General features: G+C 38.2%; 1 protein-coding gene across 4 annotated transcripts in view; it reads right to left on the minus strand.

The window, feature by feature from the left end:
* Positions 1 to 17,844, minus strand: part of LOC124619453 (serine/threonine-protein phosphatase PP2A 65 kDa regulatory subunit-like) — a 282,427-nt gene that overhangs the window by 198,729 nt on the left and 65,854 nt on the right. For all 4 annotated transcript variants that reach the window (XM_047145848.1, XM_047145845.1, XM_047145846.1 and 1 more), the window contains exons 6-7: positions 17,163 to 17,340; positions 10,065 to 10,174 (exon numbers count right to left, since the gene is read on the minus strand). In XM_047145848.1, coding sequence (XP_047001804.1) covers positions 10,065 to 10,174; positions 17,163 to 17,340 — 288 coding nt within the window. The remainder of the gene's footprint in view (positions 1 to 10,064; positions 10,175 to 17,162; positions 17,341 to 17,844) is intronic.

Genomic DNA, 17,844 nt, shown 5'->3' on the forward strand with positions numbered 1-17,844 from the left:
CACTTGGTCCAATGACATTCCAGTGTCTTGATCCCATCTCGAAAATGAGTTTCCTCCAGGGCTGCAAAACAGTTGTCAACTCCAGCTATCAATTCTTCGTTTGAAGTGAATCTTCGTCCAACAAGGAAAATTTTCAGTTTTGGGAACAGATGGAAGTCTGATGGAACCATATCAAGTGAAAAAGGCAGGTGTGGCAACAATTCATACCTTAGTTCATGTAATTTTGCCATGGCGATGGCACTTGTGTGGGCGCGCATTGTCTTGATGGAAGACGACTTTCTTCCTTGCTAAACCTGGCCTTTTTTCGTGAATCTTTTGTTGCAATTTGTCCAGGAGGTTAGCATTGTATTCTCCAGTAATTGTTTGCCCAGTGGGAGATAATCTACAAAGAGAATCCCCTTCGCATCCCAGAACACTGATGCCATGACCTTTACCGCCAAAGAAATTGACTTTGCTTTCTTTGGTGGCAAAGAATCAGCATGTTTCCACTGCTTTGACTGTTGTTTTGTCTCTGGGGTATAGTAGTGCAACCCAAGTCCCATCTGTGGTCACAAACCAGCACAAAAAATCTTGTTCGTTTCTCCTAAAACGGACCAAACATTGTTCCGATATGTCCAATCTCATGCGTTTTTGATCCAGCGTCAAGAGTCGCGGCACCTGTATCGCAGATAATTTTTTGATTTCTAATTCTTCAGTTAAACTGTGATATACCCTTTCAGATGACATCTGGCAAGCGTGACCAATTTCACACACTTTCAATCAGCAATCCTCCATGAGCATTTTGTGCACTTTTGCAATGATTTCTGGAGTACTGACACATCTTGGCTGACCACTGCATGGATCATCATCTAAGCTTTCCCGACCACATTTAAATTCATTTGTCCACTTGGCAACAGTTGAATATGAAAGAGCAGAGCCCCAAGTGTATTCTCAAATACTTAATCAGTGCTCAAATCTCAATTTTTTCCATCTTTGCAAATCACTACGCAGGAACAACAACAGAGCCACATCACTGCCGCAGCTCTCTTCCAAGAGCACTGATGTGGCACTTGTTTACAAGCAACAGACCAATGAATATCATGTGAACAACTCATTGCACTAGTGCTGACCTCTCATGGTGCTTCCGAGAACTTTTCAAACCACCCTCGTACAATACACAAACCAGATGTGACTATCGTAGGATACTGACTAATAAACAAACTATAGATCACAGTCTCTTCGAAACTGGGAGGCAGTTCTATAATAAGTTGCCAAATAATATAAATCAACTCCAAGGCAATCATTTTAAGGGGAAGTTGAAACAGCTGTTAATTGAAAGATGTTTATACTCATCTAAAGAATTCTGGCCTGCAATACAGACAGTTCTACTTTTATATACTGCAGTGTATTAGTGGTAGTAAATGTTTATATAAGGGGATATGATGTGCTACTTGATGTATATATTAATTACATGTATAAGATGATATTATTGTTATAAATGCACAAAAAATGACAATGTCTAAGACTGTAAAATTAATATAGACAAATAAAGATAATTATTATTACTGTTATTATCTGTAGCTTTTACCAGACAGTACCTACAACAGCAACATCTGCAAAATGTCTGTAATTACTTTTAACATTGTTTGACCAGTCATTAGCATACAGATCAGAAGGGTCATAATACACTTTCTTGAAGAACAATGAAGTTACTTCCACATTTGTTGATGATTCTCCATGTAAGATAACATGCTGTGTCCTGCCTACCAAGAAGTGTTCAATTCAGTCACAAATTTCATTTGATAATCCATATGATTATACTTTTGTTAATAATTGCTGACAGGGTGCTGAATCAAATGCTTTTCAAAAACCAAGAAATACTGCATCCAACTGCTTTCTTTGAACCACGGCTTTCGAGACGTCATGTGAGAAAAGTTTGTGTCAGATTTTACATGACCAATGTTTCAGCATCTGTGCTGATTGGCAAAGAGGATCTCACTGTGTTCAAGATACATCATTATACTTGAGTATGTTCTAAGAGTCTACAAGGTATGGATGTCAGTGTGACTGTCTGGAAAGTAGGTATCGTTTTGTTCAGCGCAAACCATAGCACTAGTGTCCCAGTTCCACATATTCATACTCATCTCATTGGTTCATTGTCTTTCCATGGACAATACTTTAGCCAGAATGTGTTGTGTTTAAATCTGTTAGTGATCATTCTAAGTGTTTAAGACAATCTTTGAGCCTGAAGACTGTGAAATGTGTCTGTAATACATTTTTTTTTAATGCAAAGAATGTTAAGCCAGCTGAAATTCATTATCAACTTGTAGAGATTTATGGTGACAATGTGGTGATTGATGCAATGATGAGAAAGTGAGTGAGACAAATCAATGATAGACTAACCAATGTTCATGATGAAGCACAGAGTGGATGGCCTTTTGTTATCAATGATGGTTTGGTTAAGAAAGTGAATGAGAAAGTATGTGAAAAGAGATGGTTCATAATAACAATGTTTTGTGACAAGTTCCTAGACACTTCAAAAACTGTTTTGCATGAGATTGTCACAAACTGCATAAATTTTTACAAATTGCATTCCTGTTGGTTTCTGAAAATAGTTACGAACGACCACAAAATGAAGAAACTTGGCACAGTACTTTGACTTTTCTTATCCAATACAGTGATGATGGAGATGAATTCTTAAACAGAATTGTGACTGGTGATGAAACTTGGGTCTGTCATGTCATTCCAGAATCAAAAGAACAATTTGAGGGGTGGAGGTACTTACAACCCCCCCAAAAACAAAAATTCAAAACAACATTGTCAGCACAAAAAATCATGTGCACTGTGTTCTGTGACAGACAAGGCATTTTGCTTGTTGAGTTCCTTCCTGGAGGTGAAACCGTCAATACGGTACCATACTGAGAAAACTTTTATGTGCAATTCAAAACAAAAGGCATGCAATGCTCAATCAAGGGATTGTGTTACTTCAATGACATCCCCATTCTGCTGTTGTTAATCAAAACCTTACTGAACAGTTTGTTTGGGAGCAGTTCGATCACCAATTGAACAGTACCGATCTTGCACCTTCTTACTACCGCTTGTGAAGTGTGATTTTGGAGGAAGGCATTTTGACGGCAATGACAATGCAAAAAACAGTGATCTGCAGTGGTTGTCTTCCCTGGTAACATCTTTTTATGAAGAGGGCAAAGAAAAGTTGGTTTCCCATTACGACAAATGTCTGAACAATGGTGGCAACTATGTAGAAAAATAATTTAAGAAATGCTCTATCTTGTAAAAGACAAATTTTAGTTTGAAAAAAGTGTTTCATGTGTTTTTTCCCCAAAATGGTATTTGCTTTCTGGGGATGCCTCTTAGTTTCATGGATCACTATCCTGGCTGTAAATGGGTATGACCTGTGCTTCCTTCCAACCACTAGGTACAGATTTTTGCTGAAGTGATCTATGGTTAAAAGTGTCGCTGAAGTGGTTTATGGTTTTAAAGGGAGGTTAGCTGCAAATTCTCTATGGAATCAGACAGAGATTCCATCCAGCACTGGAGCCTAGTTCCATTATAGCAATATTAGCTGTTTCTTAATGCCATTGACAATATATATATATATATATATATTTTTAGTGTGATTGTTGGTTCAGGACAGAACTAATGAAGCCTCGGACAAGCGCTGTCATGGTCGGGGACGACGCTTGAACCCTATGCCCGTCCACAATGGTAACGACACTGCTAGCGAAACGGAAAATGATTTAAAGACAAATAGAGGCGTTTTGCAGGATATGCTTCCTGCAACCACTCTAGAAGGAAAACAAAGACAGAGGATGAGATGGTCAGATGAAGTTAACCGACACCTCATGTTCTGTTGTTACCAAGCAACAAACTTAGGAACAAACACAACTGGATACAGATCACAAGTATACACAACATTTATTACCAGATACCCAGAATTAAAATTTTTAACAGAACAACGACTAGCTGATCAGATCCGTGTAATAATCAAAAATAACAGGATACCCCAGTCAGAATTAGAAAACATCAAACAACAAGTACAACAAATACTAGAACAAAATAATGTGCAATCACTAGAAGAAGAAGAAAATACAGTAATGGACTCAAACATCCCAGAACAAACAAACAAAGAACAACACGCCACCAGAACAAGCACAAATAGAACACGAAGTGACACACATGTTAGATATAGAAGAAAAATTTCAGCTGACATATACAGAATACAAAGACACAAATACAGACATTAGACCATTCTTGCATAGACCACCAAATAACCCACAAGTCGAAACAACAATAACAACTATCAACACAATCATACACAACAAAATAAATGAAAATACAACTATGGAAGAGTTACAACTACTGATTTATATTGAAGCACTCACTACACTAAATATACACACTAGGCAGAGATCAGAACCAACCAACACACAGAAGAAACCCACAAAACCAGCATGGCAACACAGTCTACAGATCAGAATAGAAAAACTGAGAAAAGACATCGGACAGCTAACACAATTTATAAGAAATGAAATATCAGACAAAAAACGAAAAAGGTTAGGTAAAATATCACAACAAGAAGCGATAGAGCAATTAGATGAAGAGAAGCAGAAATTACAAGCACTGGCCAAACGACTTAGAAGATACAAAAAAAGTGAAAATAGAAGGAAACAAAACCAAACATTCAACACAAACCAAAAGAAATTTTACCAGACAATAGATAACACACACATTAAAATAGACAATCCACCAAACATAACAGACATGGAACACTTCTGGAGCAACATATGGTCACACCCGGTACAACATAACAGGCATGCACGGTGGATACAAGCAGAAACAGACACATACAAGATGATACCACAAATGCCTGAAGTGATAATTTTGCAACATGAACTCACCCAAGCAATTAATTCTACTCACAATTGGAAAGCCCCTGGGAAAGACAAAATAGCAAATTTCTGGCTAAAGAAGTTCACCTCAACACATTCACATCTAACTAAATTATTTAACAGTTATGTTGCAGACCCATACACATTCCCTGATACACTTACACATGGAATAACTTATCTGAAACCTAAAGATCAAGCAGACACAGCAAACCCAGCTAAATATCGCCCCAGAACATGCCTACCAACAATATACAAAATATTGACTTCGGTCATTACACAGAAATTAATGATACATGCAACACAAAACAAAATTATAAAAAAAGAACAAAAAGGCTGTTGCAAAGGAGCACGAGAATGTAAAGAGCAACTGATAATAGATGCAGAGGTGACATACCAAGCTAAAACTAAACAAAGGTCGCTACACTACGCATACATTGATTACCGAAAAGCTTTTGATAGTGTACCCCACTCATGGTTACTACAAATATTGGAAATATGCAAAGTAGATTCTAAATTGATACAGTTCCTAAACATAGTAATGAAAAATTGGAAAACCACACTTAATATCCAAACAAATTCAAATACTATCACATCACAGCCAATACAGATTAAGCATGGAATATACCAAGGAGGCTCATTAAGTCCTTTCTGGTTCTGCCTTGCTCTGAACCCACTATCCAACATGCTAAATAATACAAATTATGGATATAATATTACTGGAACATACCCACACAAAATAACACGTTTGCTATACATGGATGATCTAAAACTACTGGCAACAACAAATCAACAACCAAACCAATTACTAAAGATAACAGAAGTATTCAGCAATGATATAAATATGGCTTTTGGAACAGACAAATGTAAGAAAAACAGCATAGTCAAGGGAAAACACACTAAACAAGAAGATTACATATTGGATAACCACAGCGACTGCATAGAAGCGATGGAAAAAAAACAGATGCTTATAAACAGCTAGGATACAGACAAAAAATAGGAATAGATAATACAAATATTAAAGAAGAACTAAAAGAAAAATATAGACAAAGACTAACAAAAATACTGAAAACAGAACTGACAGCAAGAAACAAGACAAAAGCTATAAATACTTATGCTATACCAATATTGACCTACTCATTTGGAGTAGTGAAATGGAGTAACACAGACCTAGAAGCACTCAATACACTTACACGATCACAATGCCACAAATATAGAATACATCACATACATTCAGCAACAGAAAGATTCACATTAAGCAGAAAGGAAGGACGAAGGGAATTTATCGACATAAAAAACCTACATTATGGACAGGTAGACAATTTAAGAAAATTCTTTATAGAACGAGCAGAAACTAGCAAAATACACAAAGCAATCACTCATATAAATACATCGGCTACACCACTACAATTTCATAACCACCTCTACAACCCTTTAGATCACATAACATCAACAGATATGAAGAAAGTAAATTGGGAAAAGAAAACACTACATGGCAAGCACCCGTATCATCTAACACAGTCACACATCAATCAAGACGCATCCAACACACTGCTAAGAAAAGGCAATATATACAGTGAGATGGAAGGATTCATGATTGCAATACAGGATCAAACAATAAACACCAGATATTACAGCAAGCATATTATTAAAGATCCCAATACCACAATAGATAAATGTAGACTTTGCAAACAACAAATAGAAACAGTAGATCACATCACAAGCAGATGTACAATACTAGCAAATACAGAATACCCCAGAAGACATGACAATGTAGCAAAAATAATACATCAACGACTTGCCATACAACATAAACTAATAAAACAACACGTTCCCACATACAAGTATGCACCACAAAATGTACTGAAGAATGATGAATACAAATTATACTGGAACAGAACCATTATAACAGATAAAACAACACCACATGACAAACCTGACATCATACTCACCAATAAAAAGAAGAAATTAGCACAACTAATCGAAATATCAATACCCAATACAACAAATATACAGAAGAAAACAGGAGAAAAAATTGAAAAATACGTCCAACTGGCTGAGGAAGTCAAGGACATGTGGCATCAGGATAAAGTTGACATTATACCGATTATACTATCAACTACACCACACAATATCCACCAGTACATCAACGCAATACAGCTACATCCAAACTTATATATACAACTATAGAAATCTGTAATTATTGATACTTGTTCAATTACCCGAAAGTTCCTAAATGCAACGTAACATATACCGTACAGTTAAAAGGAAGTCACGCTTGATCAAGATCCGCGTCACTTTCCATTTTTAACCAGACATAATGTCTGAGAAAGAAAAGAAATAATAATATAGAGTTTATTGTCTTTGGACTATTACAGCAACTGACAACATCAAATGAAGATACAATTTACGATTCAGTGTGATAAAGTATTGACTACTGAAATATTTAAACTTATATTACAATAAATGTACAGTGGGTCATCTGTTGGTTTACTGTATTTTACAGTTGAAGAATTCATTGATGTCATAGAACGAGTGGGCAATTAACCATTCATGCAGTCTTTCTTTGAATGTGTGTTCAGGAAGATCCTGTATAGCCTGTGGCAGCTTATTAAATAGTTTGTGCCCTGTGACTTCATGGCTATTTATTGATTTTAATAATCTGTGGTAATGCGTGTATTTGTGTTTGATGCTTCTTGTATTGTAACAATGTACATTTTCTCTAACAAGGGAACCTCCCCATTGCACCCCCCTCAGATTTAGTTATAAGTTGGCACAGTGGATAGGCCTTGAAAAACTGAACACAGGTCAATTGAGAAAACAGGAAGAAGTTGTGTGGAACTGAGAAAAAATAAGCAAAATATACAAACTGAGTAGTTCATGGGAAGATAGGTAACATCAAGGACGCTGGGACAGCATGAGCTCCGTGGTCTCGTGGTAACGTGAGCAGCTGCGGAACGAAAGGTCCTTGGTTCAAATCTTCAATCGAGTGAAAATTTTAATTTTTTATTTCCAGTTTATGTGACAAACTCTTATGTTTTCATCACTTTTTTTGGAGTAATTATCACATCCACAAGAAAACCTAAATCGGGCAAGGTAGAAGAGTCTTTTTACCCATTCGCAAAGTGTACAAGTTAGGTCGGTCGACAACATATTCCTGTCATGTGACGCACATGCCGTCACCAGTGTCGTATAGAATATATCAGATGTGTTTTCCTGTGGAGGAATCGGTTGACCTATGACCTTGCGATCAAATGTTTTCCGTTCCCATTGGACAGGCACGTCCTTTCGTCTACTAATCGCACGGTTTTGCGATGCGGTCGCAAAACACAGACACTAAACTTATTACAGTGAACAGAGACGTCAATGAACGAACGGACAGATAATAACTATGCAAAAATAAAGAAAGTAAAATTTTCACTTGTGGGAAGACTTGAACCAAGGACCTCTGACCTCTTCATCTGCAGCTGCTCACGCTACCACGGGACCACGGCGCTCCTGAACCCACGAACTCTGTAATGTTGCGTATGTGACCCATGGACTACTCAGTTTGTATATTTTGCTTATTTTTTCACAGTTCTTCCTGTTTTCTCAATTGATCTGTGTTCGGTTTATCAAGGCCTATCCACTGTGCCAAGTTATAACTAAATCTGAGGGGGGTGCGATGGGGAGGTTCCCTTGTAAGTTTCACATCTTGTAGGTTGTTCTTTGTATAGATTAAGACATTGTATATGTAGAGGTTTATTACTGTCATACTTTTTTGTTCAGTAAATAAGGGTTTGTAGTGAGCCTTATGTGAAGAATTTGTAATTATCCCAATGGCTTTCTTCTGCAATAATAGGATGTCATGTATATGATTATAATTACCCTACAAGATAATGCCATAGGACAATATACTTTGGAAAAATGCAAAATAAGATGATCTGGCATGTTTCAGGTACACAATTTCTGAGTTGTCTTAATAAATAAATTACTCTAGATAGCTTACTACTAATATAGTTTACATGCTGGCCCCAGGACAACTTTTCGTCTAAATAAACTCCCAGGAATTTAACAGAACTAGGGTCATCAGATAGTGGCTTGTCTCTTAGAGTGAAGATTATCTGCTGAGTTTCATTTTCATTTAGCAAAAAACCATTTGCTCTGAATCAATATGCTGCATGAATGAGTGTATTTTCAGCTCAGGTTTTAAGATCTTTAAGATTGTCACTGCTAAGTAGAAAAGTTGTATCATCTGCATACAATACAGTGGTGGATCTAATAAATGAGGGGAGGTCATTGAACGTTATCAGAAACTAGTATCTATATCACCAACCTTTGTAGTGGTGCGAGAATTAATCTGGTGCAGTACTCCATTTGAAAACAGAGTTCAGCCTCTGTTTTCACTTTTCTACCCTCAATTTTGATCCCTACGTAATCCCAGAGTGTCAGTGCATTAACCTTAGTGCCATTGACAGCTTTACATATGAGCAGAATATCTTAGGTTGTTATGAGAAATCTTTCAATAAGATTCTGCTGTAGCAGTCACTGAACGCTGCGCATATTCCCCTTTTAACGAACAAGTGATTATCAGTCAGTATCTCTGTATCTACAGCTGTTTATTTTGTTTTGCACCTATTTGCAGTTGTTCCTTTTGAAATTTCCTTCCAGAGGCTGTGTACCACTGAGGGCCCCTCACATCATAAACTGTCTACAAGTGTTTGGTCAACTATTCTTCTAAAGTTGAGCCACACATTTGAGGAAAACACATTGTGATGTCATAGAAAAAATAAAAATTGGATAACAGAACCCATACAGATATACAGATTACAGAACAATATGCACAATGATATGGATCTGAAGTGAACTGAAAGTTAATGAAAACAGAGGCTCCTGTGATACCAAATGAAATTAGTTTCACACCTACAAACTATCACATAACACACACACACACACATACACACACACACACAGCTTCATTTTTAAACTACCAAGTAACTCTACAAATGAGGCAATGAAGCAAGCACATGGAGAAAGTTAAGGGGTCAAATGATAATTTGTACCTTCATTCATTGTGCACTAATGTAAATTCAAAACTATTTTAATTATTGTATATATTTCTGCCAATGTGACTGCTCTTTGTACATGTTGTTCTTGCAATAAATTTCTTTTTCACTCACAGCAGGTTTTCTTACCTACCATGATGTTCAAGTGCTTGAACATAGTGTCACCAATTCTCTGAAGTCCCATCCGAACCATATTCTGGAACATATCTACCAGCCACCTTCTTTCTTCTGGTGACATGTATCCTATACAGAAAAATCATTTATAAAAGAAAATCACAGACTCTACACACACGTAAACAAGGTTCACTACTACTACTACTACTACTACTACTACATTATTATTGTACACATTACTACCACAATGCATAAACTGTGAGAAAAAATATATGCTACATTTCTGGTGCAACAGTTACTGTAATAATTATTAGGGCATATATGTGTACAATATAACAGGCTTCAACAGCAAACACTATAAGCAAATAATTATATTGTTCACCAAAAACTGGTTGTTAGAGAGAGAAGAAAAAAATCACAGATGGGGAGAGAATAGAAGAGCCATAATGTTGCCTTGAGCTGTCAGGTATCACTCAGGAAACATGTAACATTTCTTCCTAGGCAACCTGAAGTCACTGTTATTCTCTTGAGTATTAACCCATATACTAGAGATAAATCTAAAATAAATAAGCATGTGCAACACATCTACACAGGTGTCATCTGAGACACATGCCTCACAGTAAAACAGTTGTAAAGAAGGATAAGAGACCAATCACTACCAAAACTTTCAAAATAAATGCAAAAGGTAGAACCTCCACAACAGGGACCAAAACAAGGGCCACTCTTCCCCATTTCCCACATACTTCACAAGCACAAGTCATAAAGACAAAACCAAAGCAGAAGCAAACCAAATGCAGATTGTTCACATCAGAAAATAAAATGAGAAAAATGTCCCATATGGTCATTTTACTTTTACAGATAACAGTAACAACAGGAGTCTCTGTTGCATCAAAATGTTTACTGCAAAAATCACTGCAACAGTCATTCACTTCATTCTTGCTTTATGAAATCTTTTTCCATAGTAATTGTAATTTCATAGTTAGACTTACAGGTGCAAATCACAATTGAGTAAATATGCAGGGTGTTTCAAAATAATCTTTACAATTTTGCCACATATATTTCTGAAATGGGACAAGGTAGAAATAAATGCTCCTCCTTTCACACCCCCACCAACAGCAGATGGAAAAGTGTTTGGAATGGCACACCCGGGTCCAGCTGAACCCCATTAGATTTTTTTTCTCTTTGGGGCTTTGTGAAGTATGCTGTCAATGAGAGACCGGTACAGAATCTGCAGGAACTGTGGGCTCACATCAGAGCAGCAACTGCACACATTAATGCGGACAAGCTAGGTTGGATATGGGAGGAACTGGCATATAACTTAGATATCCTGTGTGCTACAGATGGCACACACAATGAACTTTGTTAATCAACTGCTAAAACTTCAAGAACGAGTGAGTGAGTTAGTTAGTGTTTTGTGTGTGTGTGTGTGTGTGTGTGTGTGTGTGTGTGTCCATTATACCAAAAACCACACCTTTCTGAAATATGTGTCATCATAGTTGTAAAGCTCATTCTGGAACTTTTTGTCTACTGAAAGTTGGTTAACAAGACGCCATATTCACGATAACAATGTATAATCAAACAATGGAAAATTCAGGATGGAATGTAACAATACGAGAGAAGGAAAGTTGCTACTCACCATATAGTGGAGATGCTGAGCCGCGATAGGCACAATAAAAAGATTCACACAGACATAGCTTTCGGCCATTAAGGCCTTTGTCAGCAGTAGACACACACACACACACACACACACACACACACACACACACACACACAAAAGCTACTGCTGACAAAGGCCTTAATGGCCAAAAGCTATGTTTGTGTGAATCTTTTTATTGTGCCTATCGCGGCTCAGCATCTCCGCTATATGGTGAGTAGCAACTTTCCTTCTCTCGTATTATAACAATGTATAATGCGGATAACTCTGAAATTGCAGTGGATGCAACCCAATTGTACACAAAGAAATGCTTGAGCCCTTACACCTACTTACATTAAATATTATCTGCCCCCAGCTACCTGTCCAATATCAAACCCGCCATTTTAATAACTTCAACACTCTTCTTCTGTTGAGTCCTCAGTCTGACTGGTTTGATGCGGCCTGCCATGAATTCCTCCCTGCACGAACCTCATCATCTCAGAATAGCACTTGCATCCTACATCCTCAGTTATTTGGGGGATATATCCATAACTCTGTCTTCTCCTACAGTTTTTACCCTCTACATTTCACTCTAGTACTGAGGTTATTCGCTGATGTCATAACACATGTCCTCTCATCCTGACCCTTCTTCTCAGTGTTTTCTGTATGTTCCGGCCTTCATTGATTCTGCAGAGAATGAACTTACTTACAACTAAGCCTACATCTACATACATACTCCATAACCCAATGTATGGTGTATGGCAGAGAATACCATGTACCACTACTAGTCATTTCCTTTCCTCTTCCACTCACAAATGCAGCAAGGGAAAAACAACTGTCTATATGCCTCTATAAGAGTCCTAATATCTCTTACACTGTACTCGTGATCCTTATGTAAAGTATAAGTTGGCAGCAGTAGGACTGTTCGGCAGTAGCTGCAAATGCCTTTTCTCTAAATTTTCTCAATAGTGTTTCATAAAAAGAACTTCATCTATTTCGATTCAAGTTGACAAAGCATCCGTGTAACACTTGGATGTTGATCACATCTACCAGTAAGGAATCTAGCAGCACACATCTGAATTGCTTTGATGTCTTCCTTTAATCTGACCCCATGAGGATCTCAAAGACTTGAGCAGTACTCAAGAATAAGTCGACCATTCATCTTCCCTACTACCATTCTTACGTGCTCATTCCAATGAGTAATGCTTTCTAAATCCTTGCTGATTTGTGGACAGAAGCTCTGCTTTATCAAGGAAATTTATTATATTCAAATTTTGCACAGAACAGTGGAAATGAACACATTTTTTCAGCTTCATGAACTGCTTTGCATTATTTTCTGCAGGTTCCTTTGTCGCTGTAAGATAAGGAGATTTCTTCTTCTTCTTCTTCTTCTTCTTCTTCTTCTTCTTCTTCTTCTTCTTCTTCTTGCGTTACGGCCTCTGTAGGACCATGGGCAGCCCCTTCATGGACTGCATTTTCCTCTTCTCCCAGAACCTCTTCATTCTTTCTCTTCTTCTCTCCCGCTCTTCTTCCGAGATCTTCAGTTTCCATTTCTCCTGTTGGCTCCACTGATGACACACTAATCTTTTCCTGTATTCTTCTCTGTCATTGATCTCTGGCATATTGGTCGGTGTATATTTGTTCCTCCAATCTTCCTTTCCTTCAACCTTGATTCCCAATTCCAACCAGTCCTTCCGAAGTTCAACAACCCACTTGGTCCCTGTCTTTCCCCTTGTCCTCCCTGTTTTTCCCACACTCTCTTCGTCATTCTGTCCATACTCACCCTAACTACATGTCCAGCAAACCTTCCCCTTTTGAATCTGATTTCCCCGGACATTGTTCTCATGTTCCGGTACAGTTCTTCCCAAGGTCTTCGCATCCACCTCTTTTGGGACCTAGTGTTTTTCTCAGTATTTTTCTCTCTTCTTTCTCTAGTTGTTCTGGTCCATTTCTTCCTAGTGCCATCATCTCAGCAGCATATAAGAACTGCATTCCTCACTGTTGCCTTTTAGTGGCTTATCTTTGCCTCTGAGGATATATTCTTTTTATTGTACATCTCTCTCATCATGCAGAAGGCTGACCTCATCTTCTTTATCCTCTCTGTTATTCCCTCCTTGCTCCTGTTCCTTCCTGTTATAAATTTTCCCAGGTATTTAAATTTGTCCACCATTTGCACAGTGCATCCTCAGTCCCACCTTTCTGGCAACCTTACTTAAGTTGTCGAGTTGTGTCTCTGCGTCTTCTTCTGTCTCACTTACTATTGATATGTCATCTGCAAAGGCTATGCAGTCCACTTGAGCCCTGTTGTCCTTTTTGTCCCCCACATGGGTCTTTGATATTCCCATTTCCTCGTTTATTGCTCTCCACTGCCTGATCACTTCGCCCAGTGCTATACTGAACAACAATAGTGACAATCCATCTCCCTGTTTAACACCAGTCTTGACGTCAAATTCTTCAGACAGTGCTCCTCTGAATCTCACCCTTGCTTTTGTGTCTGTCAGAATTTCTTTTATGAGTTCTTGTGTAGTTCCATCACATCCTCTGTTCTTCAGGATCCTAACAAGAGTCAGTCTGTCGATGGAGTCATATGCCTTTGTGAAGTCGACGAAGGTTATTACTGTCTTTTTGTTTTTGAAGGCCCTATGTTCTATCAGTTGCTTCAGGATAAATATCTGTCCTATACAACCTCTTCCCTTCCTGAATCCCACGTGGTAGTCGCCAACTGCGCTTTCTACCTGTTCTTCTACCCACTTCAGCAATAGTTTTGACAGCACCTTGTATCTGACCTCTAGTACCGATATTCCTCTGTAGTTGTTTGCATCTCTCTTGTCCCCCTTCTTATGTATTGGTACTACAATTGCATTCTTCCATCCTTCTGGCGACTTATTTGTTCTCCAGATATGGTGAATTAGGTTGGTCATGTTGTCTATTGCTTTGTTGCCTCCCCATTTTATCATCTCGGTTGCTATACCATCTTCTCCAGTTGCCTTATTATTCTCTAGATCGCTTATGGCCTGTGCGACTTCATTCCTGGTTGGAGGGCGTGGCTCTCTCTCTCTCTCTCCCTCCCTCTCCCTCTCCCTCTCCCTCCCCCCCCCCCCCCCCCGCCCCCATGTCAGTCCCCAGTTCCAGCTCTTCTTCAGGTGGTTCACAGTTCAGCACGTCGTGAAAGTGCTCTGTAAAAATCTGACAGTTCTCCTTCGCACTAACAGCCAGCTCCCCTTTCTTATCTCTTATAAACAGTTCTCTACCCTTGTATCCACTCAGACTCTTTTTAAATTTCCCGAAAAAGTGTCTGCTGTTGTTTTTCCTGAAGTTGGTCTCAATCTCTTCCAGTTCCTGCTTCATCTTCTGTCTTCTGGTCCATCTTATTGTTCAGGCCACTTCCTTTCTTTCTCCTAAGAAAAGTTCCCATTTTTCTGGGTCCTTCTTGCTGCTAAAGTCTCTCCAGGCTTTCCTGCGAGTCTCTACCGCTTCCTCACATTCCTTGTTCCACCACCAATGCTTCCGTTTCTTTTCTTCCCTTACCCATAGTTCAGCCTGTTTCACCATATTTCGCTTCATGTCATCCCATTCATTGAATGATTCAATTCCTTCTTCATATCTGGATCAATTGTGTCTTAATTTGTCTCTGTCTACCTTTATGTTTTCTGTTCTTCTATTTGTCTGTGGCAGTTTGTCCCTGTTTGGAATCCAAAGGCACTTAACTTCTGTAAGATAGTGATCCGATTCTATTCTTGTGTTCTTCCTGAACTTTGTGTTCATGATCTCTTTAGCATTTGTCCAGCTGATTGCTATGTGGTCAATTTGGAATTCCCCAAGGCGGGTGCATGGGTTTGCCCATATCTTTTTCTTACACGGTTTGGCCCTGAAGTGTGTTGTCATCAATCTCATTTTGTGTTCTTGACACAGTTCAATTAGTCTTGCTCCATTTTTGTTTGCCTGCTGGTGTGCAGGGTACTTGCCCACTACTCCTTTATGTTGCTTCTCTCTTCCAATCTGTGCATTATAATCTCCTATGAGTATCTTTACATGTCTATATGGTATGTTTTTCTGTGTATCATCTAGCTCTTCCCAGAAACTATCTGCAACTTTCTTGTCTTTCCAGTTCTTGTCATTTGTAGGTGCATGTCCAATTATTATTGTATACTGTTTCCCCCTGCTTGAAACGTCAACAATGCTGGTATTTAAAGCAACTCATCAATATGGACACACCAAATCTTACCTTCATCCTGTGGAAACCAGCCATGATGTATTCTGGCAACACCAGTAAATTAAAAATAAACATAAATGCTGCTGCTTCCTCTGGATTGTCATTTACTCTCTTTGTATTTTTTCTAAGACCAGTTACATCATCTTTTTCCCATATAACTTACAATTATTGAAGCTCCATTACAATCAATTCACTACAGGAAGCAACATCCTTGTTGAAATCAGGGCTGTTGTGAAGCTCCGTTACAATGGGGTAGTTAATAACCATTTCTGCATTTTGTATCTTCTCAATTTGCTGAGAAGTAGATACTTCTACAAAGGAATGTACCATTCCTATTCTTTTTACGGATTTAAGTGTTCCAGTGGTATGCAAAGCTGTATGAGTATACAATGATGAAATCTTTTAAAATACACTGTCACCTTCTCTTCTCATTGCAATAAAAACATTCATAGCTATTTTAAGACCTTAAATACTCATAGGACTATCTTCAAAAGATCTTTTGGTTGCATTGGTGGGAATATCACCCAACAGGTCACCAGAACAGCTGAGAGTGTTTCCATGCAATGCAAGATGCATTTGACATCACATGAGCATCTAGTGAAACAATGGTTAATCCAAGAGTCCCATATTATCTGGGTAAGTCTAATGCAACTAAGGTGCAGCAAGTGCCACAGCAGTGCCAAGTAATGACTGCTTAATCCCATTGGCACATGGTATACACTGAGGTTGAGAGTTTTCTTCACAGAGATTTGTACCATCCTTGCTACCCAGCAAGATAACCTGTTTTGTGACACACAATGTTTCACCCTTACACTCACTCATCAGTGATCACTGAACAATTAGCGAAGTCTACAAGAAGTGGTGGTGACCTGCCCCAGCTCGGGAATACCAAGTACACAAGTCACATACCCAGTCTACACTACCCGAGTTCCCTGAAGTGTTCACTATTTGAGCTGAGCTGTGAATCACATTCACATGTGGTTTATTGAGTTCTGTGGACAGAGCAAGCATTGTTCTCTTTATTCTTACCCCCCCCCCCCCCCCAATTCACTGTCAAAAAAGGCCTTACAGGACTATTTTTAAAAATTTAGAACATTGTCCCTCATTTTTAGTAAAAGTAGACCTAAATGTTGTTTCAATATGTTAGTAATAGTTTATCTGTTTTTACTATATTTACAACTTCACCTCATTACTTAAGGAAACAAAAATTCTAAATCAATTCTGATTACCATTAACAATAATTTCTTTCTACTAATAAGTCAGTTTAGAACCTTTCAGTCCATGACAGAGATCTCCATAATGAGTGGCAAGGGCTATAAGCACAGGTGATCCTTCTTTTGCTGCTTCACGAGCTAATCGCATCACTAATGGTGTAACAGCTGATACTAAAGTATCAGGAGTCAGGGTGCGCAGAGATGAAGCTGTTGCACCTATTACTGCTACCAGTACCTGTAGGGCAAAGACAATGAGAACATGTCAGAAGAGTACATAATTCAAAACTTGGAGATGGACATATTTCAGAGAGAGAGAGAGAGAGAGAGAGAGAGAGAGAGTTTATAAATGTGTGAAGGAAAACTATATGTCAATGAAATTCATTCCTCAGACTGCTCAAAATACCTTACATACAAGTTTCAAGGTATTTAACAAACAAAACAAATAAAATCTGTGATAGGGCGAGAAGTAAAACACTCAAATTTTTTTTATAAATTTATAAAGTACAGAATGGAACCAGACTTTATGCTAGTGGCAACAAGTAAAAATGTTTCATGTAACTATCAGCTAATAACAGTCATGGTCATTCTAATGTAACTATAATTACAACCACTCATAAAGTTCCCTTCACAACTGACACAGTATTCCACTGCACATTGAAAAAAATATAAAAGTATGCTGGCAGAAAGTGCTACCTGGTAACAGCTTAGCTCAGTTCATTTTTGTGTTCCACAAATCATA

Source organism: Schistocerca americana, chromosome 6 (assembly GCF_021461395.2).
Source record: "Schistocerca americana isolate TAMUIC-IGC-003095 chromosome 6, iqSchAmer2.1, whole genome shotgun sequence".
Classification (NCBI taxonomy): Eukaryota; Metazoa; Arthropoda; class Insecta; order Orthoptera; family Acrididae; genus Schistocerca; species Schistocerca americana.